At 40.0% G+C, this 24,125-nt stretch overlaps 1 protein-coding gene across 1 annotated transcript in view; it reads right to left on the reverse strand.

The window, feature by feature from the left end:
* rsrc1 (arginine/serine-rich coiled-coil 1) overlaps positions 1 to 24,125 on the reverse strand; it is a 138,478-nt gene that overhangs the window by 98,119 nt on the left and 16,234 nt on the right. The window contains exon 4 of the mRNA XM_042487148.1: positions 13,603 to 13,830. Coding sequence (XP_042343082.1) covers positions 13,603 to 13,830 — 228 coding nt within the window. The remainder of the gene's footprint in view (positions 1 to 13,602; positions 13,831 to 24,125) is intronic.

Consider the following 24,125-nt stretch of genomic DNA (forward strand, 5'->3'; position numbering starts at 1 on the left):
AGGCAAATTTCCCATATGTCTTTTTGTTTTTGGACAAACTTTCAACAACATTTGAGTGTTTTGTAGAAAAAAAAACATGTTGATACTTCTAAAAGTAAGGTATCAAAAAGTATTTCATTGGTGGCAGTATTCACAAATTTCAAATGATATCCAGCCGTACTCAACATCCCAATACGCACAGTAACATCTGAGATTCTAACATACAGTAAGACCATATAAGAACTTCTCTCAAGCACACACTCAACTTAATTGCGACACATGTATACCTGCAAAAAATGTGAATGCCATAACATCCGCTCCAACAGCATTATTCTTTCTGATTAATATGTGTTTGAAATTTAACGAGATGATGTGCTACTCTGTTTCATTTTCTGAAATACTCCACCGTTTGCCCTGAAAACGTTTTCCACACAGAGCTGAGTGTGTACGGAAAGAAAAAGAAGTGAATTATTTCAGTCACTGATGATTAGACAGCAGTACCCAAGATATTTATACACAACTGTGCATACTTTCCATGCTGTCAGATGTGGGCATAGAAAGAGGCAGAAACAGAGTCGTGTACATTTGGTATGAAAAGAGAAAAAGGCTGAAAGGTCACAAGATACTGAGAGGAAAGAAAGACAGATGAAAAGTGAAATAAAGAAAGAAGTACATAGGAGAGCAAAGGGAAAGAGGAAAGTTTCTGACTCAGACCTCAAGACCAGAAACAAAAAGAATGAGTTGGTGGTAAACTGAGTTTTAAGGGATTTTTATTTATTTTTTTTTAAATCTATTCCTAAACACATTTTTGTTATCCAAATTATGATTCCAAGCAAAACGCAGCTCAAAGTTAAAAAAATAAATAAATACTTGTTTTGCACACAAATTCTGTCTCGTAATGCAAAACAAACACTTTACATTTTTTAGCAATTATGATGACTTTTGCCAGATTGCGACATATTTATATTGTAAAATATCCCTTTTAATATTCTGAGAATGACTTTGTCATATTGCCCAACCCCAAATAGTGCTGACTAATCATACAACTTAGACCTAAAAAAGTTGGGACCTGTGTAGAACATAAAAAAAAAAAAAAAAAATGTCTTTTTGACATTCAAGTGACTACAGACATGATATGTAATGTTCGAAGACCTTTTCTCTTAACACTCAGTAAGTGTTTGGGAATTAACTGTTGAAAGTTTGAAAGTGAAATTTCTGCCAAGATTTGTAAGCAGGCCACCTAAAATCTTCAAGATTTATGTTTGTGTAAGATTGGGCCAAAATCCTATCTAAAAACTGAGACATTAGTTTCTCCATACAGGAGGCGTCTTGCATTTGGTGGTGTAACTGTGTGTCTAACACTTTTTTCCTGAGTCATTTCACTTTACTGCACATCATTTTTATGGATTGAAAAAATGAGATTTCTTTATCTGTGTAAGTTAATTTAGTCACTTCCAAAGTCTGGTCTGAATTTTATGTGAATATCTGCATTGGAATTATGTGTAATGAAAAGAAAATGATGTGTTGAGTGCTTATTTTCCCCACTATATGTCCAAAAAGATTTGCAAATCATTGCATTCTGGTTTAATTCATGTTTCACAGGAAATCAATGGATGAAGTAGGACTTTGTATGCTGCTGGACAGCAGAAAAGAGCCATCAGTGTGTGTGTGTATGTGTGTGTGTGTGTGTGTGTGTGTGTGTGTGTGTGTGTGTGTGTGTGTGCGTGTGTGTGCCAGAGAGTGAGACACAAGGTAAAATAACTCTATTAGAGAACCATAGGGACTGTGAAGGAGAGCAAAAGTGAGGTAGACATCAGTACAAATGAATTAAACATCTGCCCAGAGATCTAAACTTCTGCTGAAAAAGTGGCAGGCTAAATGGGTGGAAGGGGAGGGAGATAATGAGAGAGAGAAGCAGGAGGCTTCATAACTTTCCCGTGGCTACTCAGTGTTCAATATGAGCTGTGTGTCGGTTGCACAAATACGTACTCTCATCCCTCAGTCGTCACAATCAAGCGTATACATGCCTGTATGATTGGTAACTGAGCTCGTAACTGTTTTGTTTCATTTCTGTGTGAAAGAAAAATGTCCGCTGATGTAAAAACTCCACTGAGAATGACTGTTATATGCTCCTCTCAGGCAATATTTACTTCCACAACTGAGTCATGGTACTTAACTGTATGTCTAGAGCACTGTTTACCCAATCTGAAGGAGGTATTCTTGTAATGATCAATGCCATTAGGCAAGACCTGCAGAGCCGTGCTTCTGTCTCAGAGCAGCGGAGGTCAAATGCATGACGAAAGGTACTCTCTCCTTACTGAAAACTCTCCTCTGCCGCTCCGTCCGTCTTCCTCTCTCTTCTCTATGTTACTTTGTCTGCTCTCTCCAGCAAAAAAAGAACATCTCTCTATATAATATAGTCTTACTCTCAGCCTTTCTCATAAAGACTTCAGTCAACACCTTTCCTTGCCCCTGGTGCAGATGAAGAAGCACTGGAGTCTGGAGAAAATTAAACATTAACGGTGTGTCTCTTTTACACATCATTCTCCATAACAATCTTCTCTTTTAGCTCCCCTCCCTGCCTTTACCACCACTCTGCTTCCCCCGACCAAAACTACCCGACTTTTCCAGCGAGTGAGAGAGAGAGAATGTACAGAAGGCAGAAAAACATATTCTGTTGACAAGCACATTTACATAACCCTCCTAAATCGGAGCTGGCCTGTCATGTTTGCTGCTCATAACCTGCTGCTTATAATCCTGCCTGCATCCTCTTCTGATCCATAAAGCCGAGCATCCAGCCACTTCAACAGCAGCCAGGACTGCCATCACTAGCTGCTGCTCCTGCTAAGACAGGGCCGTAAAAAGAGGGGAGGAGAAGAGAGGAGAGGGGGAGAGGAGGAGAAAATAAAAGAGAGGAACAGGGTAATTGGATTGGGGGGAATCTTCTATTTGGCCGGGTCTGCTCTCTGTCATCACGCTCCAGGCCTGGCTTCTCTCAGTGCCTACAGCAGGTCTCAAACACATCGACACACACACACATAAACACACATACACACACAACTCTGAACAGCATTGAGTCACTACCCTGTTCAGGAGGCAGAGTGTCCTGAGTACCTGCAGGGTGTCTAGTGTGTTTGGTTTTTTTTCCATGTGTGTGAGTGTTTGCATACTCCTTTAACAACTCACTAAATGGTTAAACAGATTACAGAGCGCACTAAGTGGATTGTCACAGCTCTCTATCGCTCACAGGGTGTCTCTCCTGCGATTAAAAGTGGCCAGATTTTTCTCTCTCTCTCTTCACACACACACACAAATCTGCACACAGACCAATGAGAGGTCAGCTTAAGCACAGACAGCATTTCCTAAAGAAACTCACTGCCAGGATAACATAAAAAAGCTCTCTGTGATTCTTTTCAGCTGCTCCCAACCTTTTTTGATACTCAAATGTGTCAGTGTGAAATGAATTACATATTCTAAAAATATTAAATTTGATATATCTAAATACAATATTAAACCAATCAAATAGCATGGTATAAGGATGGGCATGGTTTCTTTAGCACACGATTTTGACATCATTATTCGTTCAAGTGACATGGCTAACGTTTATTAACGGGTTTCACAACAGACTTGACCGTTTTGGTGTTGGTGTAAATTTGTTGGGACCATGAATGGTTCAGTGTCAGATGCTTGCAACTGCTGCTGTGTTAGCTCTTGCTATCTGGGCAGAAATTGAATTGACCGGAGAAAGGGTCTGGACTCAGAGCCCGTCAGTGCTGCATCTAATCTATGTTACAGTAGCAACAGAAAGTTTATTAATGGTTTATTAGTGGTAAATTTATGGTTTATTAGGCCAATTGAAGCCTGGTTGTTCAATACATGCAGCAAAGGGCCGAGGCTGGAATCGAACCCCCGGACGCTGCAGCTAGGACACAGCCACCATACATGGGGCACCTGCTCTATCCACTGAGCCACCGTGTGCCCCTACATTTCTATTCTTATGACAGACTTTGTTTTCCTGAGTACTCAAGTACTATTTAATAATTTAATGCAAGTAATCAGGGCTGCTCCTTGAAAGCCAGAGATTCAAATCATCAGTCGACTGAGATTGATTCAAGTCGAGCAGTCTTTTTTTTCTTGTTTTTCGGTTTGCTGTGCAGTGTACCTGGGGAAGTTTTGGTGCCCAGATTTTGCTGCGGAAGGAGCGCTCTGGACTCTGGAACAGAGAGCGACAGACATACAGGCAGTGGCAAAGAGGAGGAGAGAGGAGAGAGCTTCTGCTAAAAAGTGGTGAATTTACAGCTCAAAGCAACTTAATTTGGCAGTCTCTGGCTTTTGTTTGATACCAAGTGTCTGCAAAAAACGATGTTGCATATTTCTGACCTGCCGTTAGCACCATTACCTTACTTACTATATTACATAATTGCCACTGTCACACTGAACAACCTGCGGAGCCCCTTCAAACATTAAAACTTCGCATGGAAAACGGCACAATTGTCAAATATTCCTATTAAACAGCCAAATCCGATTCAACCGGCATAATTCTGAATAGTGGACAGCCCTAGTAGTAACTTAAAATGCACATCCCTCATTATCATCATCATTCTTGTTGACTATTTCTTTATTTCTTAATTGAGTACAGCATTTATCTTTCCTTATAACATCTGTAGCCAAACCCAATTGAAATGTTAGCAAACTGGAATACGACTGATGCGTTCTTGGACTAATGCCTAGGACTGCTGTTTTACCTCCAGGAATTGTAACAAATATTGAATATTCAGCACATAACTTTGATATAACTACCATGGATTTTGGTCAGATTCTGCTTGTTTAACTCTGCTTGTCTCAACCTACTGTACTTAAGTCAGCTACTCATTATTCAAGGTTTTATACAGATGCAGTAAATGAACAAGGAAATTGTTGACTAGTTGAAAGTATACTAACCGCAAGGGTCGATGTGACATAAATTTTCCTCCTACACAACACATGATTGAACAAGCTGCCATATGCCATGTCTGTTGTCTGTGTCCTGGCAGTTCCGATGACTCTTTAATGGCCCACATTCATGTCAATGAAAACCAGGTCTGTCCTGCATCACTGCATATGTCTTAAGTAATTCATCTGTATTTTTGTGTGTGTGTATGTAAATAAATGTCCATCTAGTGAAGATCGGCTTTATGCAGCCAGTTTGTTTTCAATCCAATCTTTGCTCATTATCTGTGTGTAAAAAAGCAGCTAATGACTACCTACAGCCATGGGCCAAGAAACACTGCAGCTGCACCACTCTGTGTGTGCATGTGTTTGTCCATTGGGACCTGTGTGTATGTGTGTGTGCTGTCCACACTTTGCATGTAGGCATCACTCCAATCCAACCGCCCAGCCCCCACCCAAACTACACACACACTCTCACATGCACACCTACTCCTCTTCAGATTTACCCACATCTCATCTTGCTCCTGGCCACTAGGCTACCCCCCTTGACGCACACACAAATAATACACACACTTACAGCTCATTGATTCAAGTCAATGTGAGTGTATCCTAACCTTCCGAGGACGGTGTTTGAAGTCTCTCTTACCTCCCCAGACCCGCTCCCAGAGCCAGACACAGCCTACAGTCCTGCAAGAGTGCAGACAAACACACACACACACACACACACACACACACACAGAAGTTGCAGCAGCAACAGCAGCCAGTGGTCCCATCCACACCACCCATACACACACTCCCAACAGGCTGAGAGGATGCCGCAGGCAGGGGCTACATACTCGCAAACAGACACACACAAACACACTTACTTTCTCTGTGTATTACCAACACTAATGAGCTGATAGATGTTCAACAGAGGCAAAGAAGCAGACAATCATTTCCTCAGAGTGAGGCAAGGAGGGAGAGAAAATCAACAGCAGTGAGCGTGAATGTGTGTGTGCTTGTGTCTAGGGTCTTGTTTTATTTTCTCTCTGCCTCACAGCCTCTAGGCTTCCAGAGGTTAAGGCTGAGCGATGGAGCAAAGATAGCCAAACTGAGGCCTGCGGGTCCTGCCGGGACCCCTGTGGTGAGACTGAGTTCTGTTTAGCTTGTCAGGGGAAAACACAGTAATGAGAGGAATTACTAAACAATCACATTCACAGAGAGAGCGATGGGAATGGGCGGGTTGGTGGGGACGGCTTCATGGACAAAAGTGTCAAGAAAACGTTTTATTTTAAAGACTTCAAAACAAACTCCACCCTCATAAAATAAGCTATTTTACAAGTGCGAACAATGGATGCTGTTGAAGTGCTGCCCCTCACTAGCAGAGAAAAACTCCTAAATGATTCTTTCATAGACAAAGACATCAAAAAGAGGCTTTAATGAATCGCAGGCAGTCATTTCATTTCTTTAACCCTAAGCTCATTATACCAACTCCAGTTTTACATGCACAGGGAAAAGACGGCTCTCTCATGCCATCAGAGGTCTCCACACTGCCCTCTGTGCCTCCGCTGCCCAGCCTCTGCCTATTTCACACTCAAATGACATGAAATTGAGTCAGATGGACCAACAGTCCTCCCGTGACCCGGCACAGACAAGGAGTTCAGCCTAATTGGACAGACCTCTCTGATTGAGCATGTGGAGTAAGGCAGACAGCCCACATTCTCCCACTACCTTGGTGATCGGTTACAGAGGAAAGCAAAGAGGTCGACACTGCCGAAGGGAAAGGGTGAAGACTTCTCTTGAAAGCAGACAAAATCTTTGAGGAAGGAGTTGAGTTTTAGGAGGGTGACGGACACAGAGAAGGAAAAAGTTGAGTGTACGTGTGTGTATGTATGCATTAACAATATGAGCAAACCAAAAAAACTAGACTCTGACTGAACTACATCCTAACCAAATCCCACCAAGCCTGATCAAAGTCTGAACCTCTGCAGCTTAATTATGCCAAAACATTTTAAAACACTGACTTGTAATTAAAAAATATTCTTAAAAATCTGCCACTTTCTGTTGAGCAACAGCCGTCTGTTAACTGCAAGACTCTACATTTCTGCTCATTAATTACAGGTGGGAATTGGGTCTGAACATCAGATGAAGAGTACTGTTCATTTAAATTATACTTCTGTCAATTATCTGCCTGGGGGCAGACATGCACTTGTCAACACACGCAGAGTTTGTTTCTCCTGCTCAAACACTGACAAATAACAATAAATTAATGAAACCTGACCTGTCACGTGCCACACAGAGTTGAGAAAAAGTACTGGGTCCACATGCATGCAGGCTGAGAATTAGGGATGCACTATTGCCGGTATTCAATATGCCAATATAAAAACAACCCTTTTGGCCTATAACGTATGCCAATATATCCACTTTTGTCTTACTTTTCACCTAATGTAAATGATAATCAAGGTTCTGTTCTGTTTTTCATATCGTCAGAATTTCATTTTAAAGCCAATATCTGCATATATGACATGCTGAAATTATCATGCATCCCTACCGATAATCAAAGTTAAGATGTGTGTTCCCTTATGCACAATACTAACAGAACTGTTTTTGAAGACAACAAGGAAGAGGCAAGTTAGGATTTTGCTCATCTTAGTAATTTGTTCCCGGTATATTTCAGTGAATCCCATGGGGCACATGAAAAGATTGTTGAGTAGCGACTGAACTAATTTGAAAAAAATAAAAATCATAATCTAATTTAAACAACAAAAAACAAAGATTACAAATTGCTGCAAGGCTGATCTTCAGTAATTGTATAGTCCCAAGAAGAAATTAACTGTCAGCACGCCTCAGTTTCCCACAAACCAACCTGTGTCAGCTGATGAAGAAATGGTTTAAGTGTTCCCTTCTACCTCTACATGTGATGTTAGTATGAATGCAAATTTAACTGAACCTGTTGACGGAAAAAAAGGCAAAACCTAAAATATCAACAATTCCAGGATCATGTTGCCTTGAATGAAAAAGAAAGTTTTAACTAGACCCGATTTTGTATAATAATACTGCTAAACACAGTATTACCAACTTGGTGACTTCCTTGTTAGATTAAGCATCTTTTCACACCCTCTTAGCAACTTCATTTCTTAAAAGTGACTAGACGACACATTTCGTGACCGGATCAGATCATCAGGGGAAAAAAAGAGAGAGAGATAGTGCGGGGGCTTTCATCCTCTCTTCTCTTATGCCATGCAGCAAGTGAGACTGGCAGGAAGAGAGGAAACGCCGCCCGCCATAGCTGTTTAGTTGAATGGTTACATTGACACTCTTGCTCTCTGGATTAAAAGCACAAGAAAGTTTTGCACTATAGTGTAAGTGCTCCAGATGTCATGTAATTTAAAATGTTTCACTGATGATTTAAAAAAAAAAAAAAATCTAATTCAGCAAATGTGTAATGATGTCACCACTATGCAGATGAGGGTATGACCCTATCTGGCAACTTTTGTAGCTAGTGTTACCATCTTTCATTGGAGAAGAGTTGGCGGCACTGGTTAAATAACATCCATGTTTATATCAAATAAAATTAACATAACTGAAACATGACAGCTGATGAAGGGGTATTTGAGCACAGCTGATAGGGATGCAGTAATAAGTCAAACATAAAAAAGATTTGGAACCACTTGTTTGTTTACTCGATGCTGAAGACACAGCATTGTGTAACCTGCCTTTTGAGGATTCTAGAAAAAAAAAAAAAACAGTTTAAAGGCTGATTAAACAGCAGTTACACAGAGCAAAGTGGACCTTCTGACCCCGTACACTGGTATGGGTAAATGCACGCACACACGCGCGCACACACACACACACACACACACACACACACACACACACACAGAACCCTACAATCACCCACTTACCCTTTGCCACTCGTGAAAGGCAACAAGATCTCTTAACAACAGCTCGTCTTTTTCAATGAATTTTGCATGAAAACATGCCGCTGGAGCACCAAGTCGCCTGCTGTCATACTAGAGGAGTCTTAAATGTTTAATGACGACAACACCACACACGAGCGTGCACACGCGGAGTCAGTGTCAGGGTGCCGCTCTGAAGGGCCCCTTTTTCATCCTGACAGACACTATAAAGCTCCTGAGCCTCTTCTCCACCCCGCCATCAACATCGCACTACTTCGCTCCTCTCCTACCACCCAGCAAGGAAACCTGGATGTAAATGAGGTTGGAGTGTTACAGTGTGTGTTCGTGTGTAAGTGGTGAGGATCAGGGGCTTACATAAAGACTCTATCCCCATTACCATTAAGAGTAGAAGACGAAGAACGGGAAAAGATAGAGAAAAAAGAACTAGTGGCAGGTTATGATGCTGAAAGCCTTGTTTTAAATATTCCTGAAACATCGCATGGCTTCTGCCTTTCTTCAGCTGAAGAAACTCCTTTGGGAGCATTTGGAGAATAACAGGAATATCCACGTCAGGCAGATTTTGGACACTGATAACATCATATCAAGGTCTGCAGATATCCAACATAATTTGAATTTTACTCATTAATTTCACTGTAGGTGTTGTAATGGAGACAACTCAATTCAAAATAAAGTGAAAAATTAGCTTTCATCATGTCACAAAATATACATCACTTTTTTGTTATACTGCATGAGCTACTGGGTGCCCCACAAAATATACATCAATTTAAACTAAACCAGAAAATGCAATCTCAGGGCTCAACATAAGGGTTGCACAATTGCCCGGGGCAAGTAAAATGCCACAGCAGGCTTGTAAATCGAGCACCTCACTTGCCCGCTTGCACAAGTGGCAAAAAAAACAATTAAACACAAAGTATATTTGCAGAGTTGATTATGATAGTAGCTAAGGAGTGAGCCATTTCGCTTTTATCTCATCTCATCAGAAGTGCAGTGCCAATCGCACAAAAATAGCAGTGGGTAAAGATGTAGTTTATAAGCTGAAACACACGCAAGCATTTCAGTTTTTGTGGAAACAGGAGTTTAATGGGGTGGCTTTAGAGAATATAGGAAAAACTCGAATAGGTATTCCAAAGTTTGCCCAAAGTTTGAGCAGAGGCATATAAAACAGAGTTATTTTTCAAGGGAGCTTCAAATTGTTATTTGATAACTGCTAATAAATAACATAAGTAAAAATTACCTTTGGGCAAGTTGATTTCTGGCCCACTAAACTGACCAAGCAAGTAAAAATAAAAACATTAAAGTTGAATCCTGAATATTGTGAATTTTTATGTGTTCAGCACATCACTTAGACTTCCTGGAGCAGAGCACATCTTTAGTGATTACCTAATACTGTTCCAGTGGATGTAAAATTCCTGCACCAAACACAAAAACAAGTATACCTTTCTGAACAATCCACCCCCTCCACCCACTGCATTTCTGTCTCTAACTGATATTTGTGAATTACAGAAGCAAGAACCTAAAAGTAAAACTTTTAATAATGACTTGAAGTGACAAAAACACCTGCACACTACAATTTGTTGTAATATTATTACTTGTTTAATCACAGAGCCTGTTTATACTTGGTATTAACATGCGTTTCGGTGATCCGAATACAAGTAAACAGCTGCGATACATCGCCGCCCTCACCTGTGGCTACAACGTGTCTTCAGCTGACCACTTGTTAGTACTTCTTGTCACTTCGATAAGATAGAATAGATAAGATCTTTATTGCAATTGTTAATTGTTCGCATGAACAGAGGTCTGTGGGAAAAAAAACGGGTTACTTCTATTTATTTATCTCTTACTAATTCAGTCTCTCTTCCAAACTCTGTGCAGGCTAATTTGGATCAATATTTTGGTGCTGCTTAAAGAGGAAACAGACGTTGATTATTGGTGGTTAAGGAGCTGAAATTACCGCATTCACCCGAGTGTTGAGTTCCCATCAGTGCTGATAAGAGCCAGGGGCAATAAATACCCGTGACTACTGCAGAGTCATTTGACGCAGGTGCTAATGCAGATTGTAGACATTCCCACTGCATTAAAAAAGCCAGATGTTAGCTGGTGTTAGTGGGTTTTTTGTGCAGTGGGAATGAGGCTTTACAATGGAAGGTGAAAGGACCCCATGCATGGTTATTAAGCCCGCACTTTTGCGAGTTACTCGCTAACATATGTGCTAGTCCGCGTTAGTGGTTGGTTGGTACAACTAAAGATATCGCTGTCCACAGAATTCAACATGTCTCATGCCATAGGGCAGAACTATGGACGGTCACCCAACACTTTGTCCATCTCTGCGAAAAAACTGACACACTGTCACCAAAACCACCACCATGTCCTGCACTGAAGACATAATCCTTGTTGAGGATACATTGCAACAAGTTAGTGTTAACACTACAGAAGATATGTGCTAAAATCTGTCCCAGAAAACCTCAGCAAGTGGTTTATGTGATCAAATCACAAGTCTTGGTGGTCATTTACACTTGTATTTGGTGCTGTCCGACTGTGGTCCGGTCACCCACAATGCATGTTAATACCGGGTATAAACAGGCTCAAAAAGTGGCTCAAACAGTGAGGTAACTGTCTTTGATACCTTTCATATATACAGTACACACACACACACACACACACACACATACATATGTGTGTGTGTGTGTGTGTGTGTGTGTGTGTGTGTGTGTGTGTATGTATATATATATATATTCACACATATAAATATAACTTGGTATATTTTCAGGTCAGCACCATATGGTTTAGTCAAAATTATTCCAACCTCATAACCACCACACGTATAAGTAAAGTGGAAGGCCACATAGGAGAATAGACAGTTTGAAATATATTAACGCTGCCATGGGTGGAAATGCAAGCACACACACCAACAAACTTACTACGTATATGAGCGCACACACGTGCACACAAACAAGCTAAAGCGGGGTCAGAGATAAAGGCAGAGATTCCTATCGATGCTAAAGGATATTGAAGCCTTAATAAGAAAATAGATATAGTCTGCTGGCCTTAACATTTCACTGTTAGCTTTATTTGTTTTACTGATATTGATCTAAGAAAGGCAATATGTAATTCCTTCAAATAAATGGAGCACTTCTCCTTTAAAAGCAGATCTCCATGTTCTGTTCACACTGAGAAATCTCGAGCCCGAAGGTCTTCATTGATGACCAAAGAAGCCCCCATAAGTATAAAGCTTTTTATTATCAACACATCTATATCCTCTGCTAGCGAGTATATTGAACTATTACTTCAAAGACCGTTAACATTTACAAACTGTAGTTACTAAACAAACAAGAAACCATAGTTTGAATAATATGTGAATGCTTAACCCTCATTTCTAATCGCGCTCATGTTTTCTTCAGTTATATTTATGCATGCTAAATACATAAAATTAGTTCTTTTTAAAAAAAATCTTAGTTGAGATTGCCTGTTGAAGATACAGTTTCTCAATAATTAGCATTTACTTCACTTAATGAGATACAGAAAAAGTGGTGCACAAGCAAAGTTTAAAAGACATTATTAGATATGCTACATTTCTGTCTTACGGCCGTCACTACAGCGATAAGTTTCATCATCTGATTGCAATGTTGCATCAAGAATACATCTGTGGAATGGAGATCATTTTCAGTCAGATCAAAAAGTCAAAAAATCCTAAATTGCCACTTGGCTATAACTGCATATTTCTGTCAGTAAATCTAATGAAAGTCTGCAAAATACCACCACAACATTTTTCTTTCAGACAACCTTATGTGCAAAGTATTCCTTTGTTTGCAAAACCAAACAGCAGCATAATCAATACCTCTGGCAGTGTATTATAATACTCACTTTTCAATCAACGCACTTAATTGTCAAGTTATCTGTTAACCAACATAGACTGTGCTATGAGTTTTGATACCTGGGGAGCTAAAGTCTCTTAAATTGAAGTGTTGCACAGCAGCTGGTCCACACCACTCATGGGATCCATAGTCTGATACACACATCTGTGCCATTCAATATGACAGACAACAACTGGGTACCAGTCATATTACAGTGGCCTCGAATCACATTAGAGCACGTCGCGCTGGGGAGGAATTGAGGGTGCTATTCTGGTCAGGGCAAAGGGAGGTCTCTAAGCTAGTTAGACCTGTAGTAGAGTGTAGCCCTGTTTAAAGGTGTAATCATGTTTCCAGTGTGTATTACAGCCTTTAGAAGACATAAGATTTCAAGTGAAAATGTCGTTCACCAGCTTTTCTCACTTCAATAAGGAGCTCTCGTTTATTTTTTTTTCTTGGTATAAGTACCAACAACATCAGAGATGCATATGATGTCGTTATGTTTCTAGACTTATTGCAGCTGGGTGACGAGAGGGCGAAAAGTGGAGTTAAAGACATCAGACATCATCTGGTGACCAAAACATTTCCTAAAAACTGAATCTATGCAACACTCCTACCTACCATCTATTCTTATACCCAATGGCATTTTCTTTTACAGAAGGGAATTGTATCACATTACAGGGCCAGTGTAGCCTGGTGCTTGACTGCAAGGGGAAATGTTTAAAGAAAGGGAATGATGGATTGATGGATGGAAGGATCAGGTGATGGATAGACAGATGGAGGAGTTGAGACTGAGCTCCATATTTAAGTCTGTATTATGCTGACCAAAATGTTTGGTACCCATGTGGAGACTACAGTTTATATTGAGCTGGGCCAGCTCAACATTTGTTTGGTGTGTGTCAACCTGTACATGTGTGCTTGCATGTTCAAAATCATTCATCACTTACCCATTTTTGTCTGGCCTGTCTTTACTCTTGTCCTTGTCTCTGTCTCTTCCTCTGTCCCTCTCCTTCTCCCTCTCCCGGTCACGGCCCTTGCGGCGGCTCCGGTCCCGCTCTCTGCTGTGGCTGGGGCTCCGCCGGCGACTGCGACTGCTGCTCCTTTTGCGGCTTTGGGTCCCTCGCCGGCTGCGGCTGTTGCTCCTACTGCAAGACCGCCGGTGACGCGAATGAGACCTGGAAGAGACAAAAAGATGACATTCTTTCATTTTCCATAAGTGAGCCTTAAATGGTAAATATTAGCAACCTATTCCAGCTGTTATACTTCAGTTATATCCACTTTATACCTTGTCTAAATCTACTTCAGCTAATCATTGCCTGTATTACCCCACAATAGCCTACTTCTTTAGCATTTTTAAGACTTCTGAAATGGCTATTCAATAACAAATTGAACTGTGCTGAAAAACAGGAAATATAGATTGGCCAGACATTTTCAGCAGCCTTCTCAAAACCTTATTCATTAGCTACTTCAAGACATTATATGTAGTTTACAAATTTTGTCATAACAGTATATCACATTTATGTATGCTGGGCCACACAGAGGTTTTTTTCTGGGTTAAATGTGGCCCGCGGGCCATCATTCAAATAGGCCTTCTTTGTAAAGCTTATGCTACTGCTACGAACTCAAGTTTTAAGCATATTTAGATTTTTGTTCATATGCAAAAGACATAATGTGACATCTAATAAAGACTTGTAAACAGGTTTTAAAAACCCACATCAATGGACAGAACTGAAATTAAAACTAAAATCGAAATTGGCTGCAAATAACACCCAAAACAATACCACAGACCAACCTCGTGAAGATGGTGACATTAACAGACAAAACGTTCACATCTCTTAACAAAACGTAAAATAAAACTCACTTAGATAAAATGTTCCTGGAGTTGACAAATTTATCCTTCAACGTATCGACCTAATAATACAGTTATGTACAATCCCATATACCACATACACACCCCCACGCATACACAGACACAGTAGAAATGGGGCCAATTAGAGACGAGCTCAGAGGAAGGCCTGTCCTCGGTATTGATCCTGACACTGGCCCTCTGGTCTCAAAAAGATTAACAGCAGGAGATTTACTTTGTTAGTTATGACACACACACACACACACACACACACACACACACACACACACACACACACACACAGTTACACGCACATCATTTAAACATCAACAAAAAGTGAATTGAAAGTGTAACTCATACCTCAATATGGTGCCACACACACACAGACACAAATTACCAAAACATAACCGCTTATTTATGTGTCACTGCACATAAAGCGGACAAAACCCTTCAACATATTCTATTTGTGTGTGTGTGTGTGTGTGTGTGTGTGTGTGTGTATCCTGTGTCAGTCAGTGTACATGCTCATGTGTGTGTGGGATGGACCGTGATTTGAAACCCCAGTAGAAATCGTCAGCTGAGATGCCGTTATTTTCCATCATCTATCATTTTATTGATTTGTCTATAAAAACAGTCAAACCTGCTGTCCATGAGCTTTATTGCTTTCCCCCCTTTATTAGTTTGCAGTTTGGGACATCCAGAGCTGTCTCTCTCCCGACAGAAAACTAATCATTTTCTTCAGACGCCTGTCACCATCCTAACAGACAACACTATGACAACTGTTGCAATCAATTAGGCTGGGGCGATCCTGATCACTGGAGAGTAGCTGCACTAGTTCAAGGTCTCAAAAAGGGATGCTCTCTTTGAAAAAAGAAACCTCCGAAAAACAAGTTCAGTTTTTCAATAGCACAGTAGATCAGCTCAGTTCAAATTAAATTTATAAATCCCAATATCACCAAATCATAATTTGCCTCAGAGGGCACATACATATGGCATCCTTCTGTCCTTTGACCTTCACAGCGAATAACGAAAAACTTCCTCAAAAAAACGGCGAAGTTTAACAGGGGAAAAAAGGTAGAAATATTAATAAGAGTGCAGCGACTACACCCATTTCATAAGTGAAGGTCTGACAATGACCATTAACATAAAAACATCCCATACATTTGACGCATTATGTAATGCATAAAGAATATGAATCAGTTTCAAGTTTATTTTCATGTTCACTTAATATATTTGTTAAGTCAAGTGTTACAATCTGGGCTGTAATTAATTATTAATCATTTAACAAAAATGCTGAAAATAGTGAATAAATGTATACCAGTTTCCCAGAGCACAAAATGACACACATCTTGACACACAATGTATTAAATAATATATACAGTATAAAGTATAGCAGAAAATAGTGAAAAGTGCCCACTTTAGTTTCACAAAGCCCAACATTCGCATTCAAATTGATTTTTTATTCTGACCAACAGTAAAAGCTTAGTTTATAATCAGATATTGTGTTCTGAAAAATATTGATCTATTGAAAAATTTTCTCTCTTCCTTCTTTCATCATTTGATTGCACTGTTGCATCAACAAATCAAGGTCCTGTTTTGAAGTTAGTCTGCGTATCATGACAACACTAATCAAATATGACAAGAAAAACAAGTCATCACATTTCAGAAACAAACCTGCGAATGTTTGCTTGCTCAAAAGTATTCATTATAATCAATTTTCTGTCGAACAACTTTTCAATTTATCAACTTATTGTTGCAGTTCTTGTCAAAATCAGTAAGTTTTTGGCATTTTTGCTTTAAAAATGTCTTCAGTGATTGATCTATTATCAAAAAAGCTGTGGATTAATGTTTTATCAAACAACTAATTGATTCATACCTTTTATGCCATTAAATGCATGTATTAGTATCCCTTCCCTGTATCCCTTGTTTTATCTGGTATGAAATGTGCATTAAAAATAGAATTGATGATTATAATTAATAATCAACTAATCATTTTAGTTCTAGCTACAATACTGCAGTAATATGAGAAGCTGCAGCATTAGACTTTTATGCCCTTTATTAATAACTTTTCCCATAGTAAAACCAGTCTCATTGCATTGCACAGAGCAGATACGAAAGCAGACACCCTGGAGTGATGATCAGAAATAATTTTTATGAAACATCTGATTCAGAGGCAGAGGTGAAAGCAGTCATCAGTCACAGGACATTTGATTTAGCATGTTTAATACAGTGTTTACTGGGGCTACGATTAGGCTTGTCAGAGAATCACAGCTAATGGAAAAAAAGCAAAAGAAAAACATTGGCATTTTTGGGGTTTGGAGTCTCTAGGCGAGATAATCCATCAATGGCCCAAACAGACCTTGGAATGAGTGAATCTATGTGTTGACAATGCTTGCGTATGTTTGTAATCAACAGTACATGAGGGGGAATACAACAGAGTTGCAGTGTTCCAAACCAAAGTCTTATATTTACAGCCAAGCAAATTGTGGCCAGAAGCAGCAGATGCAATAAACACAATCTCTCTCTCTGTGTCTCTGTCTCCCTCTCCCTTTCTCCCTCTGATGGCAAAGAAAACAGCCCACTTCTGGGGTGTGCAGCAAATTAAATTTACTGTAGTTAATAGAGTGAGCCTATGCTGCTAAATGTCAATTTCCTGACCAAGTCCTTCCCCTTGGAGAATGATTAGCTAATTTGGGCTGGGGATAAATGGGCTAATGCAGGACACACACAGATAAACAGCCACAGTTGGACCCCATGCCAAGCCCTTCCCCTGCTTTACATTTTATTGGCCTTATTATCTCCAGGGAAAATGGGTCCCCCTATGGCCTAAACATATTTTCATTTCTAATAAAAGGCCCTTGCTGGTTGCCCCCACATACAAAGCCCCCCCTTTCACACACACATGCGCTGCCCCCTCGCAGCCTCCTTCCTCCATTCCTCCCTCGTTTCACAGTCCAATCCATTAAATCGGAGCTCTGCAATTGGCTGGGGCCGTTTTCCTGGTGAATTATCAATAGAGTAATTATGCTGCATGTTGGGAGCCAGGCTGAAGCTTATCGCCACTGACCCCCCGGTGCGCGCCAGGATATGATCCCTCACCACAGCCCATTGGGGTAATTATGTGGTCGGGTGTGAAGCTGGATGGTGTGTTACCCTTATCAGTCTGTATTCTATTTCTGTTTTCATTGAAAATTGGACATTAATGGCAGCAGCGCGATACCACTAGTGTCAGATACAGGTGAACGTCTCCAATGGAATCTGACCCCATTTAAATCATTATTCATACTACGCAGTGTAGGGACAGGGAACACATGAACACACACACAAAAAGACCAATTATCATCACTGTTCCTTTGACCTTATCTCCCGCATATTCATATTGTTTCTTCGTTTCCCCAACCGCCATCCTCTGTTGGGAAACAAAACAAAGTTTATGTCCATAATGTAATTGTACCGTGGCAGAAAACACCACACAGCAAGTGATGTTCTCAGTAATGCTCAGCGCAGCGTCCCTGTCCATTAGGCCAGTGTGGTGCAGCAGTGATTAATGGCTATGTAACTTTTACCCTATCATATTTCAGTGGACGCTGGCAATAGTGACCCCTGTCTGACCAGAGACTTTATTACTAACAATACACTAAAAGACAAGAGTCATCATGGGACACTGACATACAGGTGTATTGTTGTGTTCAAAAACTACCATCTTAGTTTCCTGACTAGATATTGTTTTAATAATAAGTTAAAATGACAATAGTAAAGTAAGTATGATTAATAGTGCAATAGTTTAACTGAGAGTTCTTAGCATTATTTAGACTACATTCATCTACATGTGTCAATATAGAGAGCCTCCAGGGCAACTTCTGTGCCTCTACCCTCCACTGTACGGTGTATCTGTCTTTTTTTCATTCATCTTTATGAAAAGCTGAAATTAACTTGCTGGAAAAATCTAAAAATAAAAAAGTCCTTTGTCATTTTAACAAAGAGTTTACTTAAGACCCTGTTCATACTTGCTTTTACAAAAGTTAACAGTCGAGACACACTTCAACTCAAAGGGCCGTGCTCAGTTTATGACGTCCACGCTCTTGCCGGGGTTAGTCGGGGTTTAAACCGCTTCAGGCAAGTTAGGTTTAAGACTTTTTAAGACTTCTTTAATGCAACCCAGAATTAATTTCAGGACTAATTTTACAACAACTAATTTTTTTTATTTATTTTTTTTTGTTATTTCACAATGTAACATCAAAAAAAAAGACTTTCAAGATACCTGGAGTATAAATAAAATGAGTAATCAATGGATAAAAACTACTCTAAAAATATGGTCAAATGTTAGGAAGAAGTTACAACTCCCATTATCTATATCTAGAGCTGTGAAAATTGCACACAATATTGAGTTCATTCCATCCAAATTAGAGGTAGGGTTCAAAAAGTGGGAAGAAAAAGGCTTAATCCTTCTAGAGCATTTATTTGAGGGGGGAGTCCTGATGTCCTTTCAACAGCTTCAGATAAACACAATCTTCCAGCCAATGATTTTTTTTAAGTATTTACAGCTGCGGCATTATTTACAAACACATAAAGAATGGGATGAATTATGTACACAATCATCTAATATAGAACAGTTCCTTATGTTAACAATTAAAGGCACTGTTAAAAAGAAGATCATATCACATATATATAAAATACTTCAAGAAGAACTAACGGATAATAGTTTAGATATGAAGGACAAATGGGAACTGGAGATGAATACTATAATTTCAGATAAAAATTGGGAACTGTCTTGTAGAGAGGGACATAAAATAACCAACTGCCCCACTTGGAAGGAATTTGACTGGAAAGTCAGGATGAGTTTTTCAGGACCCCTCTTATCACCTCAAAATCCAGTGGTACCACTGATCAGTGCTGGAGGGGCTGTGGATTGGTAGGAGACCACACACACATCTTTTGGGACTGCCCAAAACTTCAAGAATATTGGCAGAATATACAAAAAGAAATAAAAAAATGTTTAAACATATTTCTGCCCTTAAACCCATCTTGCTTTATACTGGGAATATTACCGGAAGATATAGATAACAACAACCAGATATTACTGAGAGTCCTACTCTTAATTGCTAAAAAGATGATCACAGTCTCCTGGCTGAAGCCGCAGCCCCCCTCAGTAGCACAATGGAGGGAGAGAGTTAGGGACGTCTACCACATGGAAAACATAACTGCAAGGTTACAATTAAAAACAGATTTGTTTTTAACTAAATGGTCCCCAATAATTTCATATTTTTTTTAATATACCCTCTTTATAATTACTACTATGTGTATGTATGTATATATATGTATGTGTATATATATATATATATATATATATATATATATATATATATATATATATATTTTTTTTTTATTTTTTTTTAAATTACTTAACTGATTTATTTTCTCTTCGGGATGATGGTTTGAAAATGTAATAACTTTGTTTGTTTGTTTGTTTGTTTTTTTGTTGTTGTTTTTTTCTCTGGATCCATGGACAAAAAGGACTATTCACCCTTATTTATGCATGGGCAATGAAGGGATACCAAAACTCATGGACTGCTTCTTAAAGACATTAATTGCCTTGATATGTAACATGCTTTATGTACTGTACGACTAACTGTTGAAAGGAAATAAAAAGAAGTTCAAAAAAAAAAAAAAAAAGACTTTCAGTGACTTAGCATTGACTTTTGAAAAACTGATTTAGGACATTTTAATACTAATTACTGCCTTATTTTTACATGATTTATTGAATGATTTTGATGGCACCTAAAGGGATCTGCACGAACCCTGGTTAGCCATTGTGTTGGTACGGCTGGAAATATCAGTCAGCAGTATTCAACACATCTCCTTCCTATGGCAAATTGATGGACAGTCATGCAACAAATTGCCCAACTTTTTGCAAAAAAGGAAAGTCATAAAGCATTGGTGCACCATCACCAAAACAACCATAAAGTCATGCATTGATTTTTTCTTTTAAGATTTTTTTTGGGGCTTTATTTTATGGCATAGCTTAAGCATGAAAGGAGGAGAGAGAGAGGGGATGACATGCAGCAAAGGGCCGAGGCCAGAATTGAACCCACGGCTGCTGCAGTGAGGACGAAACCTCTGTGCATGGGGCGCCTGCTTTAACCACCAAGCCACAAGGCACCCCATGTCCTGCATTGATGAAGTGGTCTTTTTTTGGGCTTGGTTTCAGTAAAAAGATCACAGTGCATCTTTGCGGTTGTTTACACTTGCAATTAGCTCTGTTCACTTCCGATCGCCGATGACTCATTTTTTTATACCAAGCGTAAACAGTGTCAAATTATTTTGTCAACTACAACTTTTCCCGTCTAAGCCATAGGAGTACTTCTCCTATCATTATCCAATCTTTGTAAAGTGACTGGGTAGTTTTCTGTCACAAGCAAGTACGGCAGTAGACCCCCAAGAAAATGTCAATCAACAACAAAAGCCAGTGGAATAGAGGTGATCCCAGAGGTGTGCAGAATCCACCCAACAACTATTAACTATGACTAAAAACACAGTAATTAAAATCACAGACAAGACAGAGATGGTGCTAAAAATGTGTTAATCTGTATTAGCGGTGCTATCTGGCCTAAACTGGCCTGAAAAAATGCAGTGCAAAATTTCAGTTTTCTAATTAACTTCTTCCAGATTAAGTGTTTTTGTAACTCCTAAGGAGGAATTTTGAAACCCTAAAAATTTGTTCCCAGTTTTTGGTATTTATTCTTTATATCTACAATTTATTTTAATACACAGCTTTTACCAACCCACCTCACTGGTGGTGCAGACCTATCAAGTAACAGTAAAATACTTAGATTTGAGTATTCTCCAGCCGCACACACACACACACACACACACACACATATACATACAAACACAAAGACTACAAAAAAGCTTGCCAGTCGACTTTTCCAAGCAATAGACAGATTGAAAAAGAAACAGGCCTATTGAAAGTGAGAAGATCCATATTTGAAGAACTTCATTAATGCGCTGTTCCCCGCCGAGTTATTTCCAGTGACAGAGCACACAGCAGCAGCTTCATGTTCAAGTTAAAAGTCACTTTTCTTTTTTCTGCCATTTCAATGTGTCTAAAAGCACCTTGAGTGAGCAATGTGCATTTCCTGCTGCCAAAAGACGTGGAAAACAGCTGTTCCTGCCTGACGCTGCCTGCTGAATGGAATGCAAATATGTTAACCATCCAGAATTTATTACTTTTGAGTGCTCTTCAAACGCAACGGCAGACACAAGTTTAATTTATGATATTCCTCTAATTATGAGAGCTGTTGAAATCATTTCCCAAGCTGCTTCCTCCTTCCAAGCAGCCACATTATCTGTTCCCTCGGTTCACAGTACATGCACGCACGCATGCACACACACACAAACACACACACACAGGCTCAGTCATCCACCATGCACACCCACACAGAAACATAAATATACATACACACACACACACTAAATAACACACAAGGAATTGCTGCAAAGTAGCTGATTGTGAGCACAATTAACACAGCAAAGACCGAGCATGAAAGATTCACAGAAATGTTTTTTCTTCGTCCCCCCTCTGCTTCATAAAAGCAATGTTTAGATTTGTCATAATCTTCAGTTTGCTTTTAATTTAGCAGTCGTCAACACAAACGTCTGCAGTGCCCTGCTATGCTGTGAAGCAGAAATGAGACCCCATGCAGGCCACCCACTCGCTACGCCCCCCGCCCCCCCATACCCACCCAAACACACACACACACACAGACACACACACAGTTACAGCCACAAGCCACAAGGTCAAGTCATTTAGCGGAGTTCAAAGGCCTTCACAGACCCCTCAGATCTATATGAACCTACAGCGGTCGGCCAACGATGAGGGAAAAGATGACTTTCTGCAGCGAGATGGGGTTTCCATGTGCGTGCATGTGTGTCGCTGCTGTGCTGATTGCCAGGCGTCTTCATTGATGCATATGCCCAGTGTCACTCAGCCGCCTCATCGCAATCCTAAACTTGGCCGTCTGGTGTGCACCCGCGACCTTTGACCTCTGCACAGCCCAAGCTCGACATGACACCCATTAGCAGCTGGAGCCGAGGGGGGCCCCTGCTCAGCCACTCAGCCCAGACACAAGGTCAAGTGAAGGTCACACTTAGACTAGGTGCTAACTTGCCAACTCGCTCACAGCCACTCACGCAATCCAAACCCACTTTTTTCCCTCCTTCCATCCATCACAGCCCCAGAACAATTAGTTACGCCGAGTTAGGAGAGAGTTGTTTTGGTTGTCATTGCCTCCATCTGTATGAGGGTGGAAGGAAGGGAGAGAGAAAAAGTTTAAGGAGGAGGAGGAGAGGGAGTACGGACTAGAGATGGAGAAAGAATAGGTGAAGGACAGCAGGAGGCTAAGAAGGGAGAAATAATGATAAGATAAAGAAAAAAAAGTTGGGGAGTCAAGTACAACCAAGGTAACAAAAAAAGGGAGAAAAGAGAAGAAAAAACGATTGGGACTTATGGAGAGGACCGAGCAGACAGCCTTGCTTCACATCAAGCTGGCTCCAATTAGCAGGTGTGCTCTCAGACGCTCGCTCTCCCTCTCTCTCTGGTCAGGGAAGATGTATTTTTCTGCCTTTTATACGCATGTATTTATGAAGTGGTAGGAGATCTGAGGGCCCTTAGCATAACAGCCTTTTATTGTTTAAATGTGGACTGCTCGGCCCCGTGTGCTTAAGTGATTTAGGAACCTCACAACTCCAGTATAAGAAAAATCATAAACGCTGAGACAAACCATGTGGGTGGACTGTAAAAGGCACCGAGGAACGGGCCGACAAAAAGCAGACACACATTCCACTACTAAAGGGAAACTACACTTAATTAAACACCCAAGACACAACTGGAATAGCGCCCTGTAAAAAACTATTAGTTTCCCCTCTTCAGTGGAATAACAAAGTTGTCTTCTGACAGAACAGAGGCTTGTCTCATAAAGAAGTTTCTAAAAAATCATTTTTTTTAAGAGCTGCTGTCAAGGCTGAACAAGGAGAAGGAGACTGAGAAAGAAACTAACGCAGAGATAGAGATCAAGAAATGAATAGAAAGAGAAAATACTCCACCCTCCAAGGAAAAAAAATGCCTCTGCCCTCCGCTACATCTGTCGCTTCTCATGGTCACAAAGAAGCCAGATCTGATCTCCTTTCACCAATCACAGTTGGCGATAGGGTGATTGTTGTGAAGCGTAGCGGCACTGCGACACCGACCCGTTTGTAAACAATAAATGCAGAAACATTAAGATCTTTTCTGGCCACCACTACCAGAAAAAATGTCAGGAAAAACTCCGCATAGATAAGTTATGAGATGACGATATATGGGTAAGTGCAGTATTTACAGCATCCCAAAATCTTATTGCTTATGCAGCCAAAGTCAATATAATTCTATTAAAAAAAAAACAACAAAAAAACACATTTATCGGTTTCATTTATCTTGATATTTTCTTCAGATTTAAGAAATCGAAACCTTTTTAATCTTTTGTAGGAATGTCAAAAAGTCTATTTGATATGCGTTGTTAAAAGTGAGATCCGAATGATGCCACATGTTACAGTGATGGCATGAATGTCATTCATCACACATCTGCAGTA

The sequence above is a fragment of the Plectropomus leopardus genome, chromosome 5 (genome assembly GCF_008729295.1).
Source record: "Plectropomus leopardus isolate mb chromosome 5, YSFRI_Pleo_2.0, whole genome shotgun sequence".
NCBI classification, from domain to species: Eukaryota; Metazoa; Chordata; class Actinopteri; order Perciformes; family Serranidae; genus Plectropomus; species Plectropomus leopardus.